Source organism: Centrocercus urophasianus, unplaced genomic scaffold (genome assembly GCF_019232065.1).
Source record: "Centrocercus urophasianus isolate 14NV4802_14NV808 unplaced genomic scaffold, USGS_Curo_1.0 seq_17, whole genome shotgun sequence".
Taxonomy (NCBI): Eukaryota; Metazoa; Chordata; class Aves; order Galliformes; family Phasianidae; genus Centrocercus; species Centrocercus urophasianus.
In genome coordinates this window covers 3256139-3282190 of record NW_024884722.1, presented here as the reverse complement: position 1 = coordinate 3282190, position 26052 = coordinate 3256139, and the positions used below count along the sequence as shown (strand labels likewise).

The 26052-nt window shown below is 49.3% G+C and overlaps 2 protein-coding genes across 4 annotated transcripts in view; one reads left to right on the top strand and one right to left on the bottom strand.

Annotated features, from left to right (window-relative positions):
* LOC122159856 (phospholysine phosphohistidine inorganic pyrophosphate phosphatase) overlaps positions 1 to 13689 on the top strand; it is a 68464-nt gene extending 54775 nt beyond the window's left edge. For both annotated transcript variants that reach the window (XM_042817788.1, XM_042817789.1), the window contains one exon: positions 13101 to 13689. In XM_042817788.1, coding sequence (XP_042673722.1) covers positions 13101 to 13191 — 91 coding nt within the window. In that variant the 3' untranslated portion in view covers positions 13192 to 13689. The remainder of the gene's footprint in view (positions 1 to 13100) is intronic.
* A 2247-nt stretch (positions 13690 to 15936) lies between these two features.
* The window catches only part of FAM53B (family with sequence similarity 53 member B), a 37901-nt gene continuing 27785 nt past the window's right edge, over positions 15937 to 26052 (bottom strand). For both annotated transcript variants that reach the window (XM_042817882.1, XM_042817881.1), the window contains exon 6: positions 15937 to 18135. In XM_042817882.1, coding sequence (XP_042673816.1) covers positions 17809 to 18135 — 327 coding nt within the window. In that variant the 3' untranslated portion in view covers positions 15937 to 17808. The remainder of the gene's footprint in view (positions 18136 to 26052) is intronic.

The window sequence follows — 26052 nt, the reverse complement described above, 5'->3', positions numbered from 1 at the left end:
TGCAGCAACTGCTGCAGAGTGCAATGAAACAAGGCTTAGGCTGGGAAGCGAGGGGGGATATTGTTCTGCTGGAAAACCGTAAGGAGAGGGTTATAAAATTATCAGGCCTGTAAATTCCAGATGTGAACCATATGATTGCAAAGCCCTTCCCTCTGTCCTTGCTGAAATCGACTCTCTGCTAAGCCTCAGCCGTGTCTGTCTGCCTCGAGAGCTCAGCTCTCCTGCCCCGTGTCGCATGCACAGTGGGTGCCTTGTGCTGGGAGTAAAAGGGCTTTTGAAAAAACATTATGCAACTGATGAAGTGTTTGCTTAGGATTAGGTGCCACAGTTAGTGTAAGCATTAAAAGTGTCTCTGGCCACCGTCCTGCACCGCAACTGCCTCATGTTTCCTCTCATCTGATCTGAAGATGGATGGTCATCTGGTTGGAATGGGTTTTGTCCCATTCCCTGGGCAAAAAGAAAGAAATAAAAAGAAAGAGGAAAAAAGAAAAAGAGAGACTGTATTTTTAAAGGTGGAAATGCATTCGGCGCAGCAATGCTGGGTGTTATCAGTATCTGAGCTGGGCTTGCTGGGAGCATTCCCAGCACAAGTGCAAAAGAAGCAAGACTGCCTGGAAGTAGTTTGGGGTTTTGTTTTGCAGTGAGGAAGCGTCCACGTGTTCGGGGCTGGAATGCAGCTCCATGTGGGAGCCTTTCCACTGCTGGGCTGAGGCCTGGGGACCTGTGTTGTCTTTCAGGGAACGATCGAGTTACACGCCTCGAGCTTTGCCATAGTAGCAGAGGAAGGGAGAGCACAAAGGTTATGGAAAACAAAACATTAATTTTCTTGACCAGCTGTGTTACAAGCGGAGCGCAGCTTATTTATACCCCTGGCATACCGTCCGTAAATCAAGCCTGCTCTCCAGCAATGCATTTAATGAGAACTATTAAATGATTTCATGATGTACTCATCATTACCATCTGATAAAAACCAGCGCTCCCTCCAAGGACCAGGACTTTGCAGTCGCAGCTTTTACACTGGTTGGAAGTAGGTTCAGGGAAACAAAGCCCTCAGCAGCGTCAGTTGTGTTCTGCAAACGTCTCCCGGGTACATTGTGTCTGGCAGGATTGATCGTTCCTCAGGCCGAGCTCGGATCCTTTCAGCTTTTAATTAGGGAGATGGGCTGCTGACGTGAATAGCAGTTCGCTTTTATATAATACCTTTCACGTAGAAAATGCCCCGCTCACATCTCGCTTCCATCAGCCCGTGCAAATCTCAAAATAGATTGCTGAGGTCGGTGCTGGCCGAGCCAGGCTGGAACCCGGCCCGAGGTGCACAAAAGCAGTGCGAGCTGCGGGGCGGCCATGCACGGGCTGTGCACGCTCCTTGCTCCTGCAAACCAGGGTGTGTTTGCTGTTTGTGTGTGCAAATCAATCTGATGGGACGGCTCCCCGCTTTGTGCTTTGTGCATTACATTACGTCCAGGCACAGCAACCCCATCCCACAGCCACCAGGAGGCCGGCGGGGCGAGGAGCCCCTTCTGCTCCTGCATCCCACTTCCAGTGGGACAGCAGCATCCACGGCCCTGGATCCCAGCCAGGTTTCCAAAGGGCCAGGCTGGAGCCGATTGCTGAGCGCAGCCCTGTAAGGACTCCTTTGTCAAGGGCATAGTGAAGCATTAAAATCATGGGGATAGCTAATTTATGTGAGAAGGTTTTATATGAATCAATGGGGAGGGCATTGTTGCCCAGAGGCTTGCCCCTCTCTGAGTGTTTAATTGCTAATCAGAGGCTGGGTTCAGCAGTTCCCATTATCTGACGCTTTCTATCTCGGTCAATAAAACTGGAGAGGCTCATGCTTTGTAACAAAGATGTTTATCTTGCCCAGATTTGTGGGAAGCAGCTATCGTTTCTTGCCACAGAGCTTTAATGCTGCAAACAGTCGTTGTGACTTAGTTTCAAGCTGTGCTTTGGAATGGGGGCTGGGAGGAGGCTGCCTCGGGCTCCAGGCTTCCTTTGGATTTAGACCTATGTAGCATCTCCCAGACTTAGGTTGGGGAAATCGAGGTCCAAATGTTTCCTTGCTCTCCTGCCTGTCTTCCATTGGTAACTTTTTCCCCATTCAAGCAACAGGCCCTGTTGTCCCACACAGGGACAGTGGGTATGGTGGTGTTGTGTCACCCGCTGAACTTGGTGATCCAACCTTTGTGATTCAGTGAAGTTGCTGCCAGCACTGCTGGGCATCAGCACTCTGCAATCATCAGCTTAAACAGCCTCTTATTCCTCCTGGGAAGTAATAAGTAGTAATGCCTACTGGGTAGGCAGCATAATCATGTCAATGAAGAGGGAATATGTCTGTGCAGGTGGTACTGAATTCAGCACACCAGGAGCCCTGTGCATTGAAAAATCCTTTACTTCTCTCATGTACAAGCTAAAAAAACAGCAATGTGAACATAGGAGCCTCCTACAAACAGCTCCTAGAGCCACCCTGGCGTTCCATGTGTGGGTGCAGTTGCCCTTGCTTTGACATCAGAGTTTCCCAGGAGCTCCATCTGCACTCCAAACCACTGCTGGGTTTTTCCCAGCAGAGCACGTTCTCACGAGTCTGTCACCTGTCACAGGTTTGGGGCTCAGTTTGCATTGCAACCATTCTGCTAATCCCTGGAGTATTTTCAGAGTGGAACATAGCAGTGGTTTGATACAACAGGAAATGAAAAAAATAAAATCAAATTACCACTGGAAAGCTAATTAGGGATGGTGTAATTGGGGCCTACTTTTTGCAGAGGCGTTGCACTTGTCTAAGAATGGTGTCACCTCTGCTGCCCTGTGCTGCAGCAGCACTCCATGATTGCATTAGTATTGATTGAAGGCTTGGCTATATCAGCACGTTGTCCTCAGCCGAGTGGGGAAATCAGCACGGTTTCACCATAGTATTTATTACTGTCTGCTGCTAATTACGTAACAACCCTGGCGTACTCCAAGGGCAGGTGTTGCCTGACCAACCTTGTTGCTTTTTATGATGGTGTAACTGCATCAGTGGGCAAGGGAAGAGCCACTGATGTCATCTGTCTGGACTTCAGGGAAGCCTTTGATGTGGTTCGTGTGACATCCTTCTCTCCAAACTGAAAAGGTATGGATTTGATGGGTGGACTGTCTGTCTGTGACACTGTGGGTGTTCCTCTTCATTGTGGAGTCGTTTGGGCCAGATGACTGTTAAGGGTCCCTTCCAACTCAAACAACTCTCATCATTCTATGATATTCTGCATAAATGTTGACTAAACATTTTGCAGGTCCTTCTTCATGTTATTTGTTCTCTTGTAATTTCCATATCTCAAATGTTCTCTGAGCATTGCTCATTGGGTTAGCTGCGAAAGCACCACAAGTCCTAATCTGGGGTTGGTGTGCTGACCTGTAAAAACTGCCATAGGATGCAAGCAGAGGCTGCAGATTTCACAGGATCATAGAAACACAAGGTTGGAAAAGACCTACAAGATCATCCAGTCCAACCATCCACCTATCAGCAACAGCTCTCACTAAACCACAACCCTCAGCACAAAATCCAGACGTTCCTGAACACCTCCAGGGTCGCTGACTCCACCACCTCCCTGGGCAGCCCATTCAACTGCCTGAAAAAAAATCTGATTTAAAATCAGATTCCGGTGACTGAGGCTGAGACAGCTTTAAGAACTGTAAGTAGTTAAGGGCTGGATGGAAAGTTCTTCCTCTACTGCCATGGCAGTAGGAACTTCATCAAAACATGGGTTTGATGGAGACCAGAGAAACAACTAAGCAGAGTTAGAAAACTCCAGAGCCCCCAGAGCCAGGATCCAGGCAGATGTCTTCCAAAATCAGAGTTTATGGATTCCCTCTAGCAATTAATCCATAGTTACACTTTGTAATTTTAATTTTGCAGACACGTTGTACAACCGGCGTTAAGACCGGTGGCACTACAGAGAGAGCTGCTCTCTGCCTGTTTTTACTTCAGGCCTTTTTGCCTCTTGTTCTCTAAGATTTTAAAATTGGCTCATGTTGAACTGGTCTCCAGCCAACCAATTTTTTTCTCCTGTAAATAATCCTTCTTCACCTTGCTGGCGCTGCATGCTGTGAAGGACAGCAGAGGAGCAACAGTTCCCCTGGCAGTGCCAATGGGAGACCTTTACTTGGCTTTATTTATTACTAATATTAATGAGTCATCAAGCCTATGTCACTACTAACCAAATCACATGAGAGTCCATATCAAAAGTGTGGCCCCGAGTACAGGGCTGTGGCAAAGCAATACCAAAGGAGAAATGGCGTATAGTGTCTCTATGCTGAAAGCAGGATAATTATGAAAGCCTGACGTCCACATCAGCCCAGAGTTTATTTTAGAGATGTTAAATTGGGCGAAAAGGAGAATAGAAGAGAGGTTTGGTAGGAAAAGTGCTGTAGTTAGGTGCAGAGCACAGAAAAATGCTTGTGTGTAGAAGAGCCAACAGCAACCTAGCGGCCTCCTAAATATCAGGGAAATCTCAGCTCATTCACCTGGTGACTTCAGAGGGTTATTTTAAGATATAGATGCCTTTACTTTGTTTTTACTTCAGATGCAGCTCTCTGTAAGTCTGAAAATGACTCCTTGCAGCACAGTCGAAGCAAAGGGTCCTGTGGGTGGCAGCTGGGAGACGTGCAGGTTTAGAGATCTGCAGAGCCCATGGATCTTAGCCTCCTTTTTGGAAGCTGAATCAATATTTTGTTAGGTTTTGCAGCAGAATTATGCCTGGGCCATCAGCGCTTTTTCTTCCCGCTGGGTTTTTGCAGCTTCGCCTGGGTCACATTAGCGCTCTTCTTTGAGATTTTCTCTTTCCTATGGCCCATGAAAGGATTTCACGTCTGATTTTATAGAGCAATGAAGCTGGCTGGTGGAATTTGCTAGGAGTCAGGGCTGGAATTTGAGGGGTGGGAAGGAAAACACGTTCCTTGGATGTCAGGTTTGTGTTGCGGGGGCACGTGATGCTCTTCTCAGCAGTGATATTTAAAAGGAATTAGAAAGCACAAGGGGACGTAGAAGGGAGACACAGATGTGACTGTAAGGTCAGAGGAAATGCCTTCCCTTTGAGACTCTCAATCTGTTTAGTTTGTTATAAAGAAGATGGGGATTTGATTACAGTGGCTAAGCACTGTCATGGGGAGAAGAAGCAGGGAATGGGAGGGATCCTTAATCCACTGGAGAAAGGCAAAGCATAGCCAGCAACTGGAGGTGGTAGCGAAAGAACTTAGAAATGAGGTACAAATGTTGGCAGGGCTTTAGCATCAGCACACACTGCCAAGGGCAATGGTAAAATCTCCAACTGCTGATAGGTTCTTTCTTTGTGGAAAGAGGACTGCTGGCCAAGCACGTATTGTGGGACTCCACAGAGGGGTTACCAGGTGATGTTCATGGCATGCAGCAGGTAGGAGGTCAGGCTGGGTGATTTGTGTCTCCCTTCTGGCCCTAGAAGACATCTGCAAAGGTACCAATTAATTAGTGTGAGTGGAAGCCCAGAGAAGTTGTGGTTGCCCCATCCCTGGAGGTGCCAAAGGCCAGGCTGGATGGGGCAGCCTGAGCTGGTGCCTGATTTAGTGGTCGGCAGCTGTGCCCACAGCAGGGGGTTGGAACAGGATGATCTTTGAGGTCCCTTCCAACCCAAGCCATCCTACAAGACAATGGTTATAGAACTCTATAAATCTTCTGACCTCTTTCTGTTTGGGGTGCCAGATGTCACAGCCAAGAGGAAGCTCAGTGTCCAGGCTGAGCATGTCCTTGGGGCAGTGATGGCTCTGTGCCCTCATACTGGCTGCTACCAGGAGCAGAGGAAGGGCCTTGGTGACACCTGCCAGGTGCCTTGGTGTGAGCACTGGTACTCTGACAAGTGGTCCCAATGGGGATGGATCAGCCCTGCAGGGGCATTCAGGACCTCCTTCATACTGGTGCTGCTTTTCTTGACCTCACAGGAGACGCTAGACTGAGTTGCACAAGCAGTTTGGGGTCACTTAGTGCAAGCAATAATAAGGAGAAATGACATATCTACATAGATAGATAGATACAGCCACGTGTATTTGATGTGGATTGTTTAGTGGCAAACAAAGAGTGGCAATGGCTACCTGCTGTCTGAATGTGTAATGCTGGGTCACTATGGGGTGTCTTTAACCCATACCAGCCAGTTACTGCATTCACATGGACACAACTACAAAGCGTGCAGAGCACTGCCTGTGTAATGAGCTACTCTGAGATGCTTAAATTCTTGTTGCCTTCTCCAAACTTTCCCATTTCTACGAACTCTGGACAACTCCATGGTGCCCTTCTGCTTCCATCCAGAGTGAAGGCATGAAATGGGAGCGAGGTGCACCAACAGAGCTGGGGGAAGGTTTCCCATTAGCTGCAGGCCATAATTTATGGTGGGAAAGCAACAGGCAATTAAACCCCTTACACTGCCAAGCATTAATATATAGTGCTTTAAGTTAAAACATTTCCTTTAATGTTTTACTTAATGAAGATGAAGACTCTCTTGTTATGATCTAGAAAGTCCTTTCCACATGAGGGCTTGAGTGGTCTGCTTCAGAAACACCTTTATTTCACATTTATGCCCACATACCACACAAACTAAGCCTGCATTTCAAGCTGCTGCTTAATGCTGACTGGGAAAAAACAGCACGAAGGATTGATCCGCCCTGCACAGATTTCTCTGTGCTGTCCTGGATGCTGTTTGAAAAGGATTGAGGGTTGTTTTACTTTATTTTTTTTTCTATTTCATAGACAAATATCTCCACCCTCAGATGCCTTGTGAGAATTCAGCAGTCTGTGCAGAGTGCAGCCTTCTGGGCTGCTCCACCTCCAGCACAAAGCCACGCTTTGAAGTATTTTAAGCAGCAGCTTTTCTCAAAGGTATGGAGCTGGCTGTGTAAATAAACTTCATTTCAAGGCAGGTTAGGTTACAGAAGCAACTCCTGCATGGCTAAAACCCCTACTGTGGGTCTTTCTTTCGTTCTCCAGAGGATTAGTCTTCACCTGAAGGTGATGCGCAGGGAAGAAAATAGTTTCAGTGGATGAATGCAAAATCTTTGAGACCAAGAAGGTGAAGCAGCCTCAAAGCTGCTGCTCTTGCTTGTGTTTTCCTTTGTATTAAAAGTGGCCGTTTATTGCTTTGATATCTAAGAACTGAAGCAAGTTTGGTCTGACCTGAAGGAGGAGCAGGACTAGGAGCTGGAAGGAAGTAGGTGGAAACCTGCAGAGGGCTGGGAGCCAGCAGTGCTGGGGATTTAATCCTTACACTAACACTGCTGGCTTAGCGTGCTTTCCCTAATCCATTCTTAAGCACAAACACAGATAGATGTGGTTTGACACCTTCAGCCCCACACTCCCCAGCACGTCCTGTGCAAATGCCAGGACCCCTTCCTACATAGGATCACATTGTTTTCTGTACACTTTGCTCCCCACATGGGCCCTGTGCAGTGATTCAGAGGCTGCAGGCACCCAGCACAAGGCTCACTGTTCCTCTTGGTGCTAAGGAAGGCCCAAAGCAGAACCACTGATGTGCTCCAGCCCTTTGGGCAGCTGCTGCAGCGCTGTGGGCTGCATCTTTGGGAAACTGTGTGCCCACATCACAGCTTGGTGGTGCTCACTCAGCCTTTTTCCTCACTTGGATGCAATCCCTGCCTTTGTAACGGCCAGTGGCAAAGGTTGCAGAGTTCCAAGTAATCAGTGGGAAATGGTGATTTAACTGTTTAATTGGAATAACTGTAGCAAAGTTTACAAAGGAGTGGCAGGTTCTGAGAAGTATCCCACATCAGTTCAATTCAGGGAGCGCCATCAGATGAGACACACTGCTGTCACTTTGCACATTTAACATGGGTTATGCAAAGAATGTATTAAAGGAATACAATGAAACATTCTCTTAAATATTCTCTTCGAAGAAGATCTTCAAAACCACTGAACAGAGTAAGATGTTGAGCTGTGAGCTCAGCCCTTGAAATCAGCCTTTGCCACCTTCAGGTAATACTGAGCTTCTTCAACAGCAGCATCAAATGCACATCTGTGTGTAGGTATGCACAAAGAACACGTTTGTGCCCAAATTCTTTCTTGGGGACATTTAAATTGATTTTCTACTGAATGGAGTGAGGTCACTTGGCAGAACCACACAGGTCACCAATAATTAATCCAGGCAGGCTGGGTCTCACGGTGCTTGCAAACACCCTGTTAGCCTGGAGGCTTTGGCAGAGAAGGGGCAGCACTCAAACTTCCTCAGCAAACAGCAGACATGCATTTAACTTTCGAGGAGGAAAGGGAGTCTTGCTGTTATTGAAACCATTTGTGCCGTGCTTGCACTGCAGCACTGGGTGCATCCACGTGGCAGGGCTGCCAATCCCGCAGCTCACCCTGGCTTACTGACAGGCCCAGGGTTTAGTGCAGGTGGTCACAGTTTGCATCTCATCGGGAGTCTAAAGAGATCCCGGTTTAAGGTCTGTTCAGTGCAATATTTCTAGAAGGATTTGCAGAACTCAGTGCTTTGTGTGCTTTTTAGCAAGCCTGGCTGCTGGACGGTGTCCCTTGGTACAGCTGCACAGGTGCTCTGATGCAGGTAGCAGAGTTAAAGCAATAAATCTCAGCTCCCATTTACCCTACCAGACAAAGGGGTTGTATTTGCAGAAGACCTATCTGTTTTCTCTAGCTGTATCAGTTGGCCTAGCAACATATTGCACAGAAGTTACAAATACCTTCTTCACAATGCATCTTTGCTGCCCAGAGAAGTGCTGTACCTAAGCAGGTTTACTCTGCTCAGATAGAACTGCAGCAGCTTTACATAAATGGGAGCAATTAAGAGGCGAGCCCACAGACTTCCCTCAGATGTTAGCAAACAATTTGGCTGTTAATTTCTACCTGTTGGTGGATGCTTGAATTTCAATGAGTTGCAATTAAACACAATTAGCTTTGTGCACAGTTCTGGGAGGTAAGAGAGATGGAGGTTGCTGCAAGTCTCCAGCATGGGCTTGTGCTCCTTGTGCAGCTGATTGGCCAGGGAGAATGGCACAGCAGCTGTGGCAATGCAGAAGGCATCCTTGGCTCCTTGGCTTGTGGTTGGGACTTTTTGTCCACCTCTGCAAGCACCTCAAGTGCTGTGTTCTTTTTTGGGCCCCTCAGCACAAGAAAGACACTGAGGTGAGGCACCGTGTGCAGAGAAGGGCAACAGAACTGTGGAGGATCTGCAACTCAGGTCTTATGCAGAGTGGCTGAGGGAGCTCAGGTGGTTCTGTCTGCAGAAAGGAAGGCTCAGGGAAGACCTCATTGCTCTCCCCAGCTCCCTGAAAGGCGGCCGTGGCAAAGTGTGGGTCAGCCTCTGCTCCCAGGTAACAGCAATAGGATGAGAGGTGATGGCCTCGAGTACTGCCAGGGGAGTCTCAGGTTTTAGGAAAAACTTTCTCAGAAAGCATGGTAATGCAGTGGCACAGGAGCTGCACTGGGGTCACGGTTCCTGGGGGTGTTCCAGACCCATGGAGATGTGGCACTGAGGGTCATGGGCAGTGGGCATGGTGGGGTTGGGCTGGGATGTCTTTCCCAATCTGAATGACTCTGTAATTCAATAATTCTATGCAAGCCATTGCAGCAGCTCTCCAAAAACTGGCGTCTGAACCAGAAAATCCTCTCTTTCCATTCTGAGGGACATCTAGCTGTGACATGAGGGATGAGACACCATCCCCTGAAGCTCTGGGACCTGTTCCAGCTCACGGTGCATTCACCAGGTGCCTCTCGTGCTGGTTTGGCTCCCACCGTAACACCAGGAAATGTGCTGCACAGACATCCATCAGCTGCACGTCAGTGTGCTGTCAGTCACTGTGATTTATTTAGGCTTTCAGTGCTGAACTGATTAAATTGCACATTCAGTGAAAGCGAGAGTTTCACTCCTAGCACCGACTGAAATTATTGCATCTGTCCAAAGACACCAGCAAAGGTTAACAGTGTCTGTTTACATTCCTCATAAAGAAAATCTTGTTAAACTCCATCTCACATATTTTACAGCCGTGCTAAGAGCCCCTGAAGAATACGTTGTCAGGAGGAATGGTTTTAATCTATTTATCTAATTTTATGCAGCAGGAGTGTATGCTGCTTAATTGGGGAGTTAGCAGGAATTCTGTGTTGTGACACAAAGAGCTTCCTTGTGCAAACACAGGGAGCTTTGGTGGGTGATCCTTCCTTGCTGTCTTGCTGGAAAGGTCAGTGATTGTGGGATGTGCAGCACTACAGACCAAATGACTGCAGCCTTGCACACTGGAATGTAAGATCATTTGTCTTTTTCCACTTAACTTTTGTGCCTTGCTCTGGCCCTGCCTGTTGTTTTTCCTACCCACCCCTATTTTTAAAGGACTACACAAAAGCTGATCTTAATCCACGATAGCGATTGTGTGTTGATCAGTTCCCATCTGCTCCTCTCCAAAGTCAAGTCTGTACAGGCCTTGGGTTGATCTGAGTGATGGAGCTGCTTTCACCCCCATGGCCATCCCAGTCCTAAATGCTACCTCCATTTACACTTCTGTTTGCAGAAATATACCTATGGAAAGTGGCCTATAAAACTTGGAGAAGTCTGACCCAGACAGAGAAAGACCCCCTGCAGAATTTCTCTGCCTGTGATCCGGGCTTTGGCTCTGTGCTTCAGCAGGAGGAAGCCAGCTGTCTGCTGGTAGCCTTGCTCCCATGCAGGAGGTCTTCTCTCCAAGACACTGTGTGAAGAGGTGATATGGCAGAGCCAACTCTCTGCTCCTATTGTTCCTTTGGAGCTGAAGCACTGATCTGAACCAACCTGTCCAGGATCAGTGGGGGATCTGGCACCTGGGCCATAGAGAGCTGCTGGGCTCCTGCACCACTGACCCATAGGCTGGGGGGAGGAAGAGGCTGGTCATGCCCCAGGGATGCCCTGATGGACAGGAGTACTGCCAAACCTCCAGCTCCCACCCACCCCTGGAGGCCCTGGGTGGGGGTTCTTGTAGAGCCATCAGTGCTGGAGCAGATGTAAAGGCACCAAAACTCCTGATTTGGTGTTTTCAGCTGGAGAAATGCCTGAAGCCCCAGAAGGGGCTGGAGTGCCCCTCACCACCATCCCTGTTCGTTCTGCAGCCCCTCAGTGACCAGATCCCCATGGTTCCATAGCACAGCCTCTCTGCCTCATTTCTAACAAGCCTGGTTTGTCTGCATTTGGAGCATTGCTTCCTGGCGTTGCTGTTTGAGAATTACTGCTCGCAGTTTCCCTTTGACAGATGCATAAAAGAGCCAAGGGAAAAACCCAGAGCTGCTTGGCCACGTGTTCACAGCTGTGTCCTGCAAGACCAAGGCAGTGACCACATGAAACAGCTCCAGGAATGGCACTGATGGGGGCCCAGCCCTGGGACAAGCAAGGAAGAGTGTGTTCTTCCAGGACTCTGCCCTGTGATGCAGTCCAGTCCTTTCTGCAGCCAGGCAACAGCATGCACAGGGCCTGGCCCTGATCTGCAGGAAGGGTTGCATTATCAGAGCCTTGTTCCCTTGTTCGTTCCGTTCCAGCTGATAAATCTGCGTATCTCTGTGCCCACCCCTTCCCAGCACATGGGTGTATAAGAAAGGAAATAAATATTTTTCAAGGTGTAAGATGGAGAGAAGTTTTGTTCATTACTTTTTTTTTGAATCCCCACTGAGATTAAGGATTATTGCCAAAAAAAGAGAAGTATTTTACCATACTGGCATTTCTGTAGTCATAAAAGACTCACAGGCCCTGTGCACAGGATTTTTACTCTTTGTATTTTAAGGTTTTTCTCCATAGTATTTTATAACTCGCTTTGCCTTCAGCAATCAAAACTCTTCTTTGGTTGAGGAGAACCTAAAAATGCTCCTCACTGTGGCTCCTATCACACCTCAGCCCTGGAACAAGGTAGAACTTGGAGAATGAAAGAAAGACCTGTGGAATAACCTTTCACCTCTTAAATAAAAAGATTTAATGGCAGCACCATTTCCAGGCAGCACCATTTCCAAGCTGGATGTGTCTCTGGGCAGCGTGGTCTGGGGGTTGGTGACCCTGCACAGAGCAGGGGGGTCGAAACTAGATGAGCATTGCGGTCCTTTTCAGATCAGGCCATTCCATGATTCTATGATTCTATGCAATATGAAAGGCTGCTCACAGAGCCATGTGTAGGTGACCCCAGGAGCACGGAGAGCATTTTTCAGTTTTCCTCTTGCACAATGCAGCTTTCTAGCATGCAAAACCCACAGAAGGGCTCTGCTGTTGTGAGGGGCAGCTGAGAAACGAGCAGAGAGGAAATAGCCCTGGGGAGTGCGCTGCTGCAACTGGAGAAATAGCTTGGTACTTGGACAGGCGAGTGTTCAACACCTTCTGCAAATCATTAATAATAATAATCATCATCATCATCTTCATCATCATCATCTCTGACACCCACACATCCAATGGGAAATGCACGCTCCCTGCTGGGAAAATGGCCTTGACAGGAGCCAAGAGTGACAGGAGCTGGACATGAGGGCTCTAACTCTTTCCCAAAGGAAAGGCATTAAGCGTATAAAATACATATGTTTTCTGTTCAGCAGCTGTTGGGTTTCTCAGCCCCAGGGCCATAACAGGGCTGTGAGGTTTGGGAAACTGACCCAGGCTCTTTCTGCCTCTCCCACCCAGAAATGCTGCTGAATCAGTGAAATGGGATTGTGCATCTGCAGGCCACTATCTTCAGTTAAATCCCTGATGAGCATGGCTTTGAGCTGCTCTGCTCCAGGGTGCTGATGGTGGTGACCACAAGTCTGGCTCTTTTTGATGGAAACCACCACCACTGGATTTGCAAAATTCAACCCCAGCAGATCCTCCACACTCACTAAAGCTGTGTGCAGACCTTGCTTGTTTCTAGGTCAGAAGTGGATTCTTCCTTTCCTTACCTAGTTCTAGAAAAACAAAACAAAACAAAACATGGGAGAGGAATTGTTTGCATAACTTTGTAGGTTTGTAGGCTTGCAGTCAAGTGAGACCCAGGCTCAGCCAAGGGCTCCATCTGGATCCTGAGCCCCGCCGAGCTCTGTGGGCAGCAGCAGAAGGACCCAGCAAGCAGGCTGCTCTCACTCATCGTCCCCTCTGTCTCCTTTGCAGGCCCTCTGATGAAAACCACCCCCAGGTGAAGCCTGATGCCTATGTGAACAACCTGGCCGAAGCGGTGGACACGATCCTCAGCCAGATGTAGGAGCAACGGTGCTGCAGAGAGCTAAGGGGCCAGGATGGTGCCTTGCATGTAGCATGGCCACCAGCTGCTCCATCCTCTGTCTCCCTGGTGTGCAGAACACCCGTGCTTCTGAACTGTTCACCCAAGGGACTAAACCAAGACTCACCTCCACAAAGGGAACACCAAACCCTCTGTGTGCGTTTTGAGCTTCCTTCCCCTCAGTGCCATCCAAGTGCCAGCACAGCCCTTTAGGGATGAGGATGACTCTGAGGGGCATGGAGAGCAGTCACATCCTGCGGGGTTTGGCTGGGTACTGGTGTGCATCCACAGTGCATTGATGGGATCCAATGGGCATCCCAAAAACCCAGCTGGGCAAGGCTGTGGTTGTGTTTCCATCCTGGTTTCCAGCACCTCTCTGGCACTGCCCTGAGTCAGAGGGCAGGAATTCAGGAATGCTGTGACAAATCACGGAATAATTGTGTCGTTGTGTCCTTAATAAACATGGTCCTGTGAATCTAATCCCGTTGTTGCTGTGTTCAATTGGATCAGCACCTCCGAAGGGTTTGAAGCAGACATCTCCAACAGGGGCCTATGGTTCCTCCTTCCCTTTGCAGGGCAGCCTGGTGAGCAGGCAGGGCTGCTCACTCCAAACAGAGAAAATTAGAGATTTGGGATGGCTTCCCCACCGTCACTGCCTCTGCATTGTGTTTGCAACCTTTTAAAGTCAAAAGCTTTCAAGTGCGGTCAGCAGCTCTGCACCCCTTGGATTTTAGGCAAGACTTTGTGCCTTAGAGTGGAATGGAATGAGACCACGTGGATTCTGGCCTCCTGTGGGACCACAGAAAGGTTATTTAAACACAAAGAGCACGTGTGTGTATGTACAGCGTGCTGCCTGCATCCAGCTACTGCTGTCTGAGTGCAGTAAATGACAATTCCAGCTCGGTTTCCAGCAGCCCACAGAGCTAAGGTGACCCCAGGCACCGATGCACTGCTCTGTGTTTCTGTACCGGGTGCGTTGCAAAGGCTGCACCCCTTGGGGACAGAAGAGGGAATGTGGGCTAGGAGTTCAAGTGCAATAAAACAAACTACATCTGGGAAAGTGACCTTAGCGGTGTCTCTTGTTCTGTTTTTCTATCTTTTACCCTCAGGGTAGTGGTTCAGCCAAAGTCTACAGCTCCATATGCATCCACGCACACATGGAGGATGCTGTAAGCCACAGTCCAGCATTAGTGCTGCAGTGGGTCACTGATGATTTCTTTTTTTATCCTGTAATTCTTCCTTTTTGTTCTGTTCTGCTAAGCCTGTTGGTCAGATTGAAGTTAGGCAGACAAACTTTTTGGATTGTTTGCTCACTTAAGGAAACGCAGCCGTTCTGCTTTCTGGTTTAAGAAATAAGTGAAGGTGAGGACCAGAGCACAGGCTGTAGGACACTGTCTGACTTCCACAGATAACAGAGGCCCTGTGTGCCTTTACCTGGGCTTCCTGCCTTGCTCAGCTTCATACTTTAAGGACAGGACATCATTAGATGTTAAAGTTAGGGTAGCGTGATTAGGTTGTGGTTGGACTTGATGGTCTCGAAGGTCTGAGCAATTCTATGATTCTGCGATTACCTCTGACCGTAAACAAGAAAGCAAAGACACTGCTTGTCACTCAGCTCTGTGATTCCCCATCGCCTCTCTGAGCACCATCAGAGCACAGAGCTCCCCCCCAGCTCCACAGATGAGCTCTCCTACCACCACGAGAGCTCCGACCCACAGCGGCGCATGGGAGCACAGAGAGGCGAGACGCCGGCCGGGCCGAGGGCTATGGAACCAGGAAGCTTTATTTACACAGTAAAAGTAACAAGCAATTTCCTGAGACTGAGCTGCTCTAGTGCAATCAAGTCATGGAGAGGGGACAGGTCAGCAGTCTTCTTGCCCACCCCGGGGCCACCTGCAATGGCCTGGGCACACACATAACCTCTGCGCTTGTGCAGTGTGCAGAGACGTTGCTACGACAGGGCAGAGCTTCAGAAGGCTTTTTGTTGTTGTTGCCATATTTCTTTCTTGTTGTGTTTTTTTTTGTTGATTTTTTTTTTTTTTTTTTGGCCATCCTCTTCTTTTGATTTCTTCCACATCGAAAACATAAAACTCCGTAAAGCACTGCTACAATCCTAGAATATCCTACATCAGTCTGTTATCCTGTTCAGCCAGGAGCTTTGAAACAAAGCACTGAAAACACAACTGTATTGGCCAAGGAGGCTATGCTATAACGTGAAAAAATTACAATCTATGTTACAAACACTTCTTCCCATCTTTTTGTCCAAGATGTAATCTTCCTTAGAACAGGCTCGAAACACGTGCGTGTGTTACCGGTGCTAAGCGTTTCTCTATCCAAACCCTTCATTTCCTTAATGCTGCAATCTTATTGCTGATGCCACGGCCTGCTGTCATCCTGAAGCTGTCGGATTGGGTCAAGCCTTCAACAAGCCACGGGCATCTTCACAACCACAAGCCTGCGAGCTGCAAGCAAAGGCCTCCACCTGCACTGCAGTACCACGTTCTGGCAGGGCTTTGCTGCAGGGGTCCCCAGGGAGGTCCTCTAACAACCAGTGGAGCCCTGGGAGCCCCTGGGCTGCAATGGATCTCACGGAACTCGCACCGCATCTAACTACAATCAACAGGATGTCCCCTGGATCTGAGGCACGTACTATATTATATTTAATATTTTTAATTTTTTTTTTATTTATATATATATTTATATATATATAAATCCACAACTGTTTTACCTCTACAGAGAGAGAGATTTTTTTTTCTTTTCTTTTTTTTTTTTTTTAAGTAAGGCTTTCTCAAACTGAAAACAAGTACATGAAATCATACGAAACCAACAGAGAAACACCCAACAGAACACCACTGTGGCCTACAAACCGTCACTGCAGTCTGTGTCTAAGCTAATGTGCCCGGTATAAGGCCATTACTCATTGGAGAAGCATCTTTAGTAAGGCAAACGGGTTGTGCTGTATGTAAACTGTATGCTACGTCTGTGTCAGGTACAGCCGGCGGCCGCTCGGTCACCGTCCTACTGCATGGGGTGAGCATGTCCTAGGTAGCAGCCCTTGGAGGGAGAAAAGAGCCCTTGTTACAGCCCCACGTGTGCATAGGCAAGCGTGCCCTGAGCTCTGCGGGAGCCCGGGGCTGTTATGGGGGTTTGGGACATCAGGAAGACTCAAAGCCAAAATATGGTTGCGTTGCTCCTGGGGATACGGGCCGGCAGACGCCACGTCCCAAAGGCGCTGGGCTGTGGGCCTCCCACGAGGGGTGTGCAGCCAGCGTGGGTTGTTTTCAACAACACATTGAGAGACACTTGAAGAGAGATGGAGGATTCCCCAACAGGAGAAGGCCCCGGCACCGCTCTGCAGGGAGCTGAGCTGACCGCGGCCACGAGCAGACGTAAAGCTATGAGTGGATGGGATGGGGGAACGCCCAAAACCCCGCAGGAAAAGTGCAGTAACGTAACGGCAGGGATCGGTAAACCTGCGTCGGCTGCTCTCAGCCTCTTCTGGCTTGCAGACTCCCAATGGGGTGTTGGACCCCTGCTGAAGGGGTTGGGATCCATTGGGATCTATCGCTTCATTTTCCCTTTGTGCTTTTGCAGAACTTGGGAAATAACCCCAAGGAACCTGCAGAAGACGCTGGAAGCCGCCCGTACGGCTTTCCAAGAGATTCAAACAAAAGGGGACAAAAAAATAAGGACGTGTCCTTCTAAACCAGTTAGCAAGCAGACAGCTTATTTCATGGAGGAGCGTATCTCGTACAAATGTCATGGTCACTGCTTTATCCGTGCTTCAACAAGGCACAGCGAGAGGAAAAGCTTTCAGTGCTGCTACCTGAATTTTCAGCATTTTGACAGCTTACTTTTGTCAAGTAATCCTATGGCACTGGACAGGGATCCACTTCACAGTCAGAGCAAAAAGAGTGCGGCAGCCACGCGATGGTTGGCGAGGGGCCGAGCGCTGCTGGATCCTCATCAGGAAAAGGAAAATTAAGAATCTGTATTAAAAAAATGATCCAGCTCTTACCATCAATAACTTGCAGCAAAAATTGTGGTTTCCATCTGATGGCACTGCCAGGGGCTGGAGGATCAGCGTGGGCTCTGGGCATTGCAGCTGCCCCACCACCAGCCCGGCCCCACCACCACACAGTTGGCAAATCTCAGCTGACCTTCTCTTTCTTCCCCCAATTTTCCAGTCCTCCCCGGGGGTGGTTTATTTTTCCTTTTGCTTTCCAAACAAGCACATGTGTGAAATGGAAGCCATGGCTGGATCCATCAGCTGCGATCCTACGTTTGCAGAAGTTGTTTTCTCACTGATGGATGAGCGTTGTTTGGTGATCCCCATCCCTCTGGTCTCCAAGTTCTGACAGGCGGTTTTCCCAAATTAGCTGATATCTGGCTACAGTAGTTACAAAGAGTTTCAAGATTTACACACGCACACGCACGCACACACAAAATTGCTCTAAATACCTGATGAAATTTTGGCAAAGCTGCTTCATCCCCTCCAGCTGGCAGGGGGACGCAGGCAGCACGGCACAACCCACGCTGACCCCCAGGGGACCCTTCCCCACCGGAGCCCCAGACCCCAGCACGCTGAGCCCCGCGTCCTCAGTTGTTTTCAATCTGCTCGATGTCTATTTCTCCATCCAGCTGGAAGGGGCTCTGGGTGCCCGCCCCACCGCCCTGCCATGGGGTCCCATCCTCCTCCTTCCCACCACCCTCATCGGACTCCTCACAGGACAGGTCGTCCCGGCTCGCCCCACGCTCCTCGCCCCGTGTGCGTGGCTCTGGCACTGGGGTGCAGGCGGGGGTCCTGCCTGGCATCACCTCCGGGGAGTGGGGGGCTGTGGTCCATGGTTGGGTGGTGGGGAGCCGCTGAGTGTTGTCCTCGGCCGCGTTGCTAAGGCTGCTAAGGCTGTTGAAGGTCTGGCGGTTCTGTGGAAGGAAGGGGAGAGAGGAGCTAAGATGGGTGCAGGGTGTAAAGGATCAACAAAAACCACTTTGTGGCTTTCTGTGGTCAGCTCCTCGGGCGTTCTGTGCTCCTTCCAGAAGGCAAATCTCTATGCTGTTTCCAAGGCTTTCGTTTGAGAGCCCGGGTCAACCCAAAGCTGGAGGACAGAGAGGGCTGCTGCTGCCTGCTGGGGACATCCCGCTACCCAAAGATCAGCCTTGCTCCCAACATCCTGATCCATGACACCAGCAAAATGCAGCACACTTGCCTGAGGCTTTTAATTCTCATGTACTTTTCATATCCAGGTAATCTGGGAGTAACTATCAAAACAACTTACCCCAGACTCTAAATGAAGCCAAATCATCCCTTGATGTATCTCTTGAGAAGCTCAGGCTGAAATCACAGCTACTTTGCACTCCAGTTACTTGCCTCATAATCAGCAGGTGCTGCACTAGTGAAGCACAGCGTACAAGAAGCCATTGCAAAGATTAGATGGACTAGATGACCCTGAAAGTCTCTCCCAGCTCAAAGAATTCTATGATTCTGTGACTCTAAGATAAGGGTTGCTCCCTCTCATCAGTGCCATCTGTTGCTCTCACCCATCCCAGGGCACATCACAGGTACGCAGCCCGAGCTCATCCCTTCCCTGTTTTTAACACAACCTTGTCATTCCATGTGCTCTGCCTTGCAGGGGCTGAGTGTACAACAGTTTCAAGCAGAGATCTGCAAGCTATGGTTAATGGACAACATGTAATTAACACAGAACTTGCGGGAGGCCTGAGGACACATGAGAAGTATTTTCTAAGTACCTCAGAAAAATTCGCAAGCGTGTTTCCAAAAGTGATTTAGGCACTTGAAAGCCTAAGTCTCCTGAAAGTCAACAGCACTCTCAGAAGAGCAAATCCCTTCCACAAACAAAGCCCTGGCACTCAAGGAACATTTATTTCCATTTGTTTCCAAGCTTGGACACAATTCAGAGAAGAGTCATGAATGCAGTGAAAATGAAGCATCAAAGTCCTCTGTACTGGCCAAAGAGAGAAGCTTAGTGCAAGGTGGTGCAAGCCCTCCTGGCATCAGCACCATGCAGAGCCTCTCCTCCATCCCTGCTAACCTCAGGGCTCCTATGAGCCTCTCCCAAAGTTGCCTGCTAACACCAGCTCAGAAGAGGAAGTTAGGCTTCTGCTGCAGTCCAGAGGTCTGAGGAGCATTCAAAGCAACCCCTGAGGGAGAGGAAGAAAATGAGATGTTAAAGAAAGCACCTGAAAAGTTGTTTACGAAAATAAGGAGTTCTTGACAACTTAAAATGAGCTGCAAAGCTGGAATCCACTGTCACCAGCCAATCACCAGAGCAAAGACCTTATGGCATGGCTCAGACTGTGTAGGGATGCTCCATAGCACTCCCCATCAGGCAGGGAGCAGATGAACAGCTAAAGGTTCCAAGAAAGAGCCCAAAGCAAATTCCATCCACAGTGACTGCCCTCCACAGGGCCACCAAGGACAACAGGTCAACCAGCAACAGCCCTACCTGCTCCTGCAGTCACTTGAATTCTCTCTTCCAGGTTTTACAGGGGACCTGGGGGGAAAGGAGCTGCAGGAAGGGACTCACCTCCTACATTTAACCTTTTCCATAGGTTTTGGTGCAAGTTTCCATAGGTTTTCCCTCTCTCCCCTCCTGCTGCCTGCATGCCTAGCAGCCAGGGATGCAGTCTGAATTCTGGCAGCCCCCGCAGCGAGAAAGCTGGAGAAATTCCTCGGGAACATTTCTTCATAACACTCTTCCCCTCATAAAATAAGGGCCTGTGAGTTTTTCCCCGAAACACATCTCCCTCAAATAAGGAGATCCCGGTGCATATGCTAGAATAAATATTAGCACGACCGTGATCCCCGTGGCGAAACGCTTGGGACGGCTTTTGCACAAACACCTTCTTTTCCACCCTGCCAGGTTATTGCTGCAATTTTCCCAGTGAAGGTGCAACGCTACGAGCTGTCAGCGATCCCAGCCCTACCTACTGAGCTGTCATCACCTCCCATTAGCACACTGAGCTCCAGTTTCTTCAGAATGCTGCAGACAACCTGGGCTGAGAAGGGAGTGGAGGAGCTCAGGGGACCAGCGCCAGCCTCCTCAGCCCCGCCATGCTTTTGTGGAACAAAGCTACGGGCACCTCGCTGCCCTGCTCTGTTTTAAGCCACTCTCTGAGCCTGTTGCTGTGGGGTACCTTCACCCACAGCCTTGGTGGCTATCTATCTGCTGCTTCGATCTCTTGTAGGATGGCAAAGTGCGACGTGGCACCCGCATCCTGCACGTCCCATGCTTGTGCTGCCAAAGAGAACATCCATTGCTTCAGACTGAGAAATGGGTTTCCTGCCACGATTCAGATCAGGAATATACACAACACTCAGATTCAATACTCGACCAGTTCTTCTCCGACTCCATCCCTAAGCTGATCTCCCCAGGGCTGACTTTATGGAGAGCTGCCACCTGCCTCCCCAAGGGGCTGAGCCATGCCAAGCCCAGCCTTCAAAACCAACACTGCCATTGGGGCTGCTAAGCCATCACCAGCGCCGCCTGTGCCAGAGAGAGCTCCTGGTGATGGATGAAGTGTCAGGGGAGAAACGGCCAAAATACCGGAGGAAAAAAAACACAGCGGGCAGTTATAGGTAGATGAAATGCAAACAGCTCTGTACATCCGGAGCTGGGCTATAGGCAGTTGTGTGTCAGGGAGCTCAAACCCATCCACTATTTTTTTTTTTGCGATGCATCTATCGAGGCATTGAGATGGTGGTGGGCAGAGCTCCAGCTGTGCCGTGTTGCAGGCATGGGATGGCCAGCAGGGCAAGGGAAAGAAGCGGAAGCAAGTTTCCATTCCAAGGAGCTGGCCATCCCTCAGACATTGCTGAGCTGTGAGATTTGCTTCGTTCCCCAGCAATGAGTCTGTTTGGAGGCACCCAGCTCTTCGTGTGCTCAAACAGGCCCAGGAGAGCCAGTAGGAGGGCGTTCAGTGCTCATTACCAAAACCACAAGCAATCATGTATGCCAGCTTCAAAGCAAACCGGTACAAAATGCAAAGGCAGCCTGCACAGCTCTGCTGCTCTATTATAACCTTGTTTATCCCTCAAGCCCCTCTGGCCAGATACTTATCTGGATTGGAGACAAGGAGATGCTGGAAAACAAACCTACAAGAAGAACCAACAGCCGTCCTTGAGGGTGCTGAAATTCCAGCTGCACCGCAGGCAGCACCAAAACTCTGTGAGCCCACCCCCACCCACGGCAGCTTCTGGGGGCTCGGGGTGCTCCCACTTCCACAACACAGGATAATATTAAACAATCAGATGCTGCATGCATGTTGGAACTGCCCTCTGAGAGAGGTTCTTCCTGGTAGGGATGGCTCTGGATGGCTGATTGTCTGCCTTTGTTTTCCACCCAGCTACTTGCCCCCTTACCTCCATTGCAAAACCCTGCATGTATTTTGTCAGCATCCAGGCAGCTGTGACAACACACCTGGCAGGGATGAGTGCAGGATGTCACAGTTTGCTTCCCAACCTCTCATTTTATGACAGACACCAGCATTTCAGTGTTTGTGCGAATGCTGCACTGAAATTCCACAGCTTTAGCATTTAATTTTGCTTTTATTCTGCTTGGTGTGTAAAACAGCTTTCACAAGCATGCTGAGAAATATCTATTATCCTACCAGGTTGCTTCACACCACATTACTAGACCAAAAATAAAGAAAAAAAGGGGAGTTTGATTAAGCCTTGAATATTAACACTGCCTTTGAGAGTGGTTTCACTGGTAGCTTTACTCTCACGTTGGAGCTCTGTAACTGCCCCAGCCATAGTGTGGGTTTGTAATGGGTTTTCACAAATGGCAACCTGAGCCCATGGCATGGAACTGGGTGGGCTTCAAGATCTCTTCCAATCCAACCATTCTGTGATTCCTTGACTCTATGAGATGCTGCTGTAGGAGCTGTCAGTGGGAATGCTCTGCTGCTACAGAGCCCCTAGGAAGTGCTAGAGAGGTGCAATCCCAAAATCCAGGAGGGATGAGCACAGCTATGCCTGGGATCGGAGCGGTGCTGCTGCCCAGGGATCACCCACCTCATGCACAGCAGCCTCAGCGAAGCCTCCCAGCTTCATATCCATTCATAACAATAATTGGAGGAAATCTTCACTTCCTGCCAAGAACAAATATTTTCCCTAGCAGACACTGAACGCTTCAGTATGAGCTGGAGAGATCCACTCACTTGGGTCATTGTGCAACCCTACCAGCCATGAGCTGGTAATAAAGATGTGTGTCTTTATTCCCAGTCGCTCACCGTGCCCATGGCTCCATCCCACATATGGCAGAGCAGAGCTGAAATGTACACAGCTACACACAGTTTGGAAGTGGTGGCTTTCCCATGCAGCCCCTCCAGCTTCTCCTCTGCTTGGCAGGAACCCCGAGGCTGTGCTGTGCTTCAATCCATACCCTCAAAGCCACAGGAAGGCAGGTGATTGCTAATATCAAAGTATCATCTGGCTTCCCCTCCTCTTTAAAACCAGCTTCCATTTCCTCATTACCTTCCTGGCTCTGCCAGCTCTTGTTGATGCCTCAGCATCGGAGTGGGTGAGGGTCAAGATGGACCAACGGGGTCCTTTGGCTGCAGGGCAATGCTTGCACGAGGGCAAATGTGAGCACCAGAGAAAAAAGAGCTTCCTTGGCCCTTGCTTGTATAAAAGGAAGCTGTGGAAAATGGCTTGAGAAAGCAGAACATTTTCCAAGTGAGTCAACATGGCTATGTCCAATACTATATTTTGCACAGTCACGTACTGTAGAGGCAGCGTCTGCCAAAAAATCAGCGCAGTGGAGCAAAACTGAAGAGGAGGGTGATGGGCTCATTTCTGTTCCCCACATGGCCCTGAGCCAGAGCCATCGAGACCATCACAAAGCACGGCCCATTCCCTGCCCAGCTGGGACCCAGGGATGCCCTCACTGGGACAGGTCCTACAATGATACCTGGCTGCACAGGGGTTTGACACCACGCCATGTGCTGCACACCAGTAGCAGGTGGTAACTTACTGTCAGTGCCAGCTGTCTCAGCACCACGATGGGAGGCCCTGCAGATGAAGCAGGCACTGCTTTGTGGACACAGTCCCTATTTCGGGTGAGTTCTGAGCATCTTTCCTTTGAAAAGAAAAGCGAGCTGCTCTCCTGTTTTACTCAGCTCTCTTTCCTGCAGTGCTTCTGGAGAGTTTTGCAGGAAAGAAATTCCCTCAGAACTGTTCTGACCATCACTTCTAAAACTCTGCAGTGAATAAATATTTTTTACAATAACACCCGTTGCCCAGGAGGCCACCGCCACGCTTCCTCATGCCTGGAGGAGCCGTTGTGACAGCTGTGCTGGGCTTGGCCACAGCTCCAGCTCCTCTTTCATGCCCTGCCACGTGCTGCCCTGCTCTACCAGCCCCACCTCCTCCCTGAGCACTGTCAGCAGCCCCTGCTACGAGATGTGATGAATGAAGCTTCTCAGAGGGACACGGGAGAGGAACCTGGCTGCTGTTTGCAAATCCCATCACCGCATCATTCATCAGAAATGAGGAAAGGATGGGCAAGCCGGGTTTTTTTGTTTTTTTTCTTTGCAAACAGCACAAGCAACTGCTTTTGGCCACCAGCACAGAGCTTGTCAGAGCATCAGGCAGTGCCCTGGCCCTTGTACCAAGGCAGCAAGGAGCAGACACAGCATCAAATAAGCATGGAGATGATGACCTCTCCAGCTGTGGGACCTTCCTTGGCTTTTGCACCTTTGCAGATTCCATTGCCAGAGTGGTTGTTTTTTTCTGCAATCCTCTCTCTGCTGCAAAGACTTCAGCAAATAGGAGCTCAGAACCTGTGGTGGAAATGCAAAGTCACAGCCTAAAGCAGTCATAGAGCACCTGGTGGGAAGGCAGGGCCAACCCAGGTCAGCTCAGGTGCATGCAATACAGCTGAGTGACCAGAAGGGCTGGAGCCAGGATCCACCCTTTCCCAGATCTCATTTAAGGGTTGGCAGTGAAAAGGAGGGCATCTCTTGCAAGAGATCCCTGCCTACCTGAGGCCTTCCAAAGGTAGTAAGTAGCTTTTTTTCCCCTTTGTTTCTGTGTCCACAACTGCTGTATTTGGGCTTGTCTTCATTTGCTGTAGCCAAAGACTTTACCACCTGCTATTATCACTACACTTTCCATCACATTATAGAGCTACAGGATTACACACCAGGTTGGGCTCAGCAAAGCGAAGGGACTTGAGGTCAGCACCAGCCTCTGTGGGTGCTGCGAGGTTCCTATCACGAACGTGGAGGTCTCTAGAAAGATTCAAGAGGCCCAGGGTGGGCTGGGGATCGGGCACTGTGTTGCATGAAAGCTGTTTGTTAGGACCGAGCACAGCACAAGCCTGGATAGCAGGGGTTAAACCAGGCATGTGACGCATCAGATGTGGGCATTTGGGACACAATTGGATTTTGTGTCTGCTCCAGACAGACACTGCAAAGCTCTGTTTGTGTTTCCAGCCCCATCCTCTCATGTGAGAGCAAATGGGTGCAATGCCTGGCCCTGCAGGGACAGAGCTGGCAGTGGGGACAGAGCTGGGCTGCATAAAGCAGAGGGCACAGCCCCTGCACTGCTGGGACCCCAGGGCCCTGCTCAGCTCAGAGTGCTGCACAAAGAGCCAGGCCGTGCTCTCAGATCCCTGTGCTACAATCCCAATGTGATGGCAGGGACACCTATGTCCCCAAGTACTGCCCGCTCCCATGGCAGGATTTCCTATCCACCAGTTCTGTCTGGTGAGTCACAAATTCGTAATTGAAGCAGATGGGATTATTTCTACTGTAAAATCAAAACAGCATATGGAATTACACATTACTATTACTGAAACCTCTGCTGTGCCCCTAAAACAGAGCCTGTCACAACAAACCACCTCCTATAGGCATCTTCTGAGCAGACCAGCGTACTGCCCAAAATGGTCACTACCATTACTTCTTATGTTAGGAATGTCACAGAATGGTTAAGATTGGAAAAGACCTCTGATATCCCCAACCCTCCCTCACCATGCCCACCAACCACATCCCTCAGTGCCACATCTCCATGTTTTTATGGCATGAAACTATAAGGGCATTCACAGAGGAGACAGGGATAGCACTGATGCATATGGGGTCCAGTCCAACACCATAACTTCAAAAACATCCATGCTGCATGTACAACAGTCTGACCAAAGCCAAACCCAGCTGGCCTCCAAAGTCTCTGCCCCTCCAAGCCACCTCACTTGCATTTGATCCCAAACCGAAGCTCAGTTCCAATGCATTTTTCCACCAAGCCACAAACTGACCTTTCCAGTCTCTCGTTCATGTTTACTTAAAAAACACTGGGACTTGGAAGCTGGAACTTCTCTCAAGAAGTTACATCAACATCAAACTATTTCCTGGGACACGACTGGAATCCCAAACCTCCAGTTTTTCACCCTTCATCCTACCTTCGGGCAATATTTGCTACTCCTCAGAGTAGGTGCTGAGGCGGCCTGAGGTGCTGCCCATCCCATCCAAAAAAAAAGCTGCCACAACTCAAACAGAAAGCCTTACATGGTAGTATAGAGAGTTTTACCACTCCAGGAAAGAGGCGGGTGGCCGGAGAGGGGAGGATGGAGCAGTTTCCTCTATCCTACAGTTTAAAAACTTTTCCCCGTTCAATATAAAGACCAGCATAAAATATTTCTAAGCTGTTAACTTCATCTTTGGGAGCCCATGAGCTCCTTCATCTATTGACCCTCATGGATACGTGCTCTTACTCTTTGATTTGGAGAGGAAACGGGACAGCCTGACTCCCACCTATCACCAACATGAACTTCCAGCTGAAGCTGATTTTAATACTGAAAACTGCTAAGAACCACATGACCACAT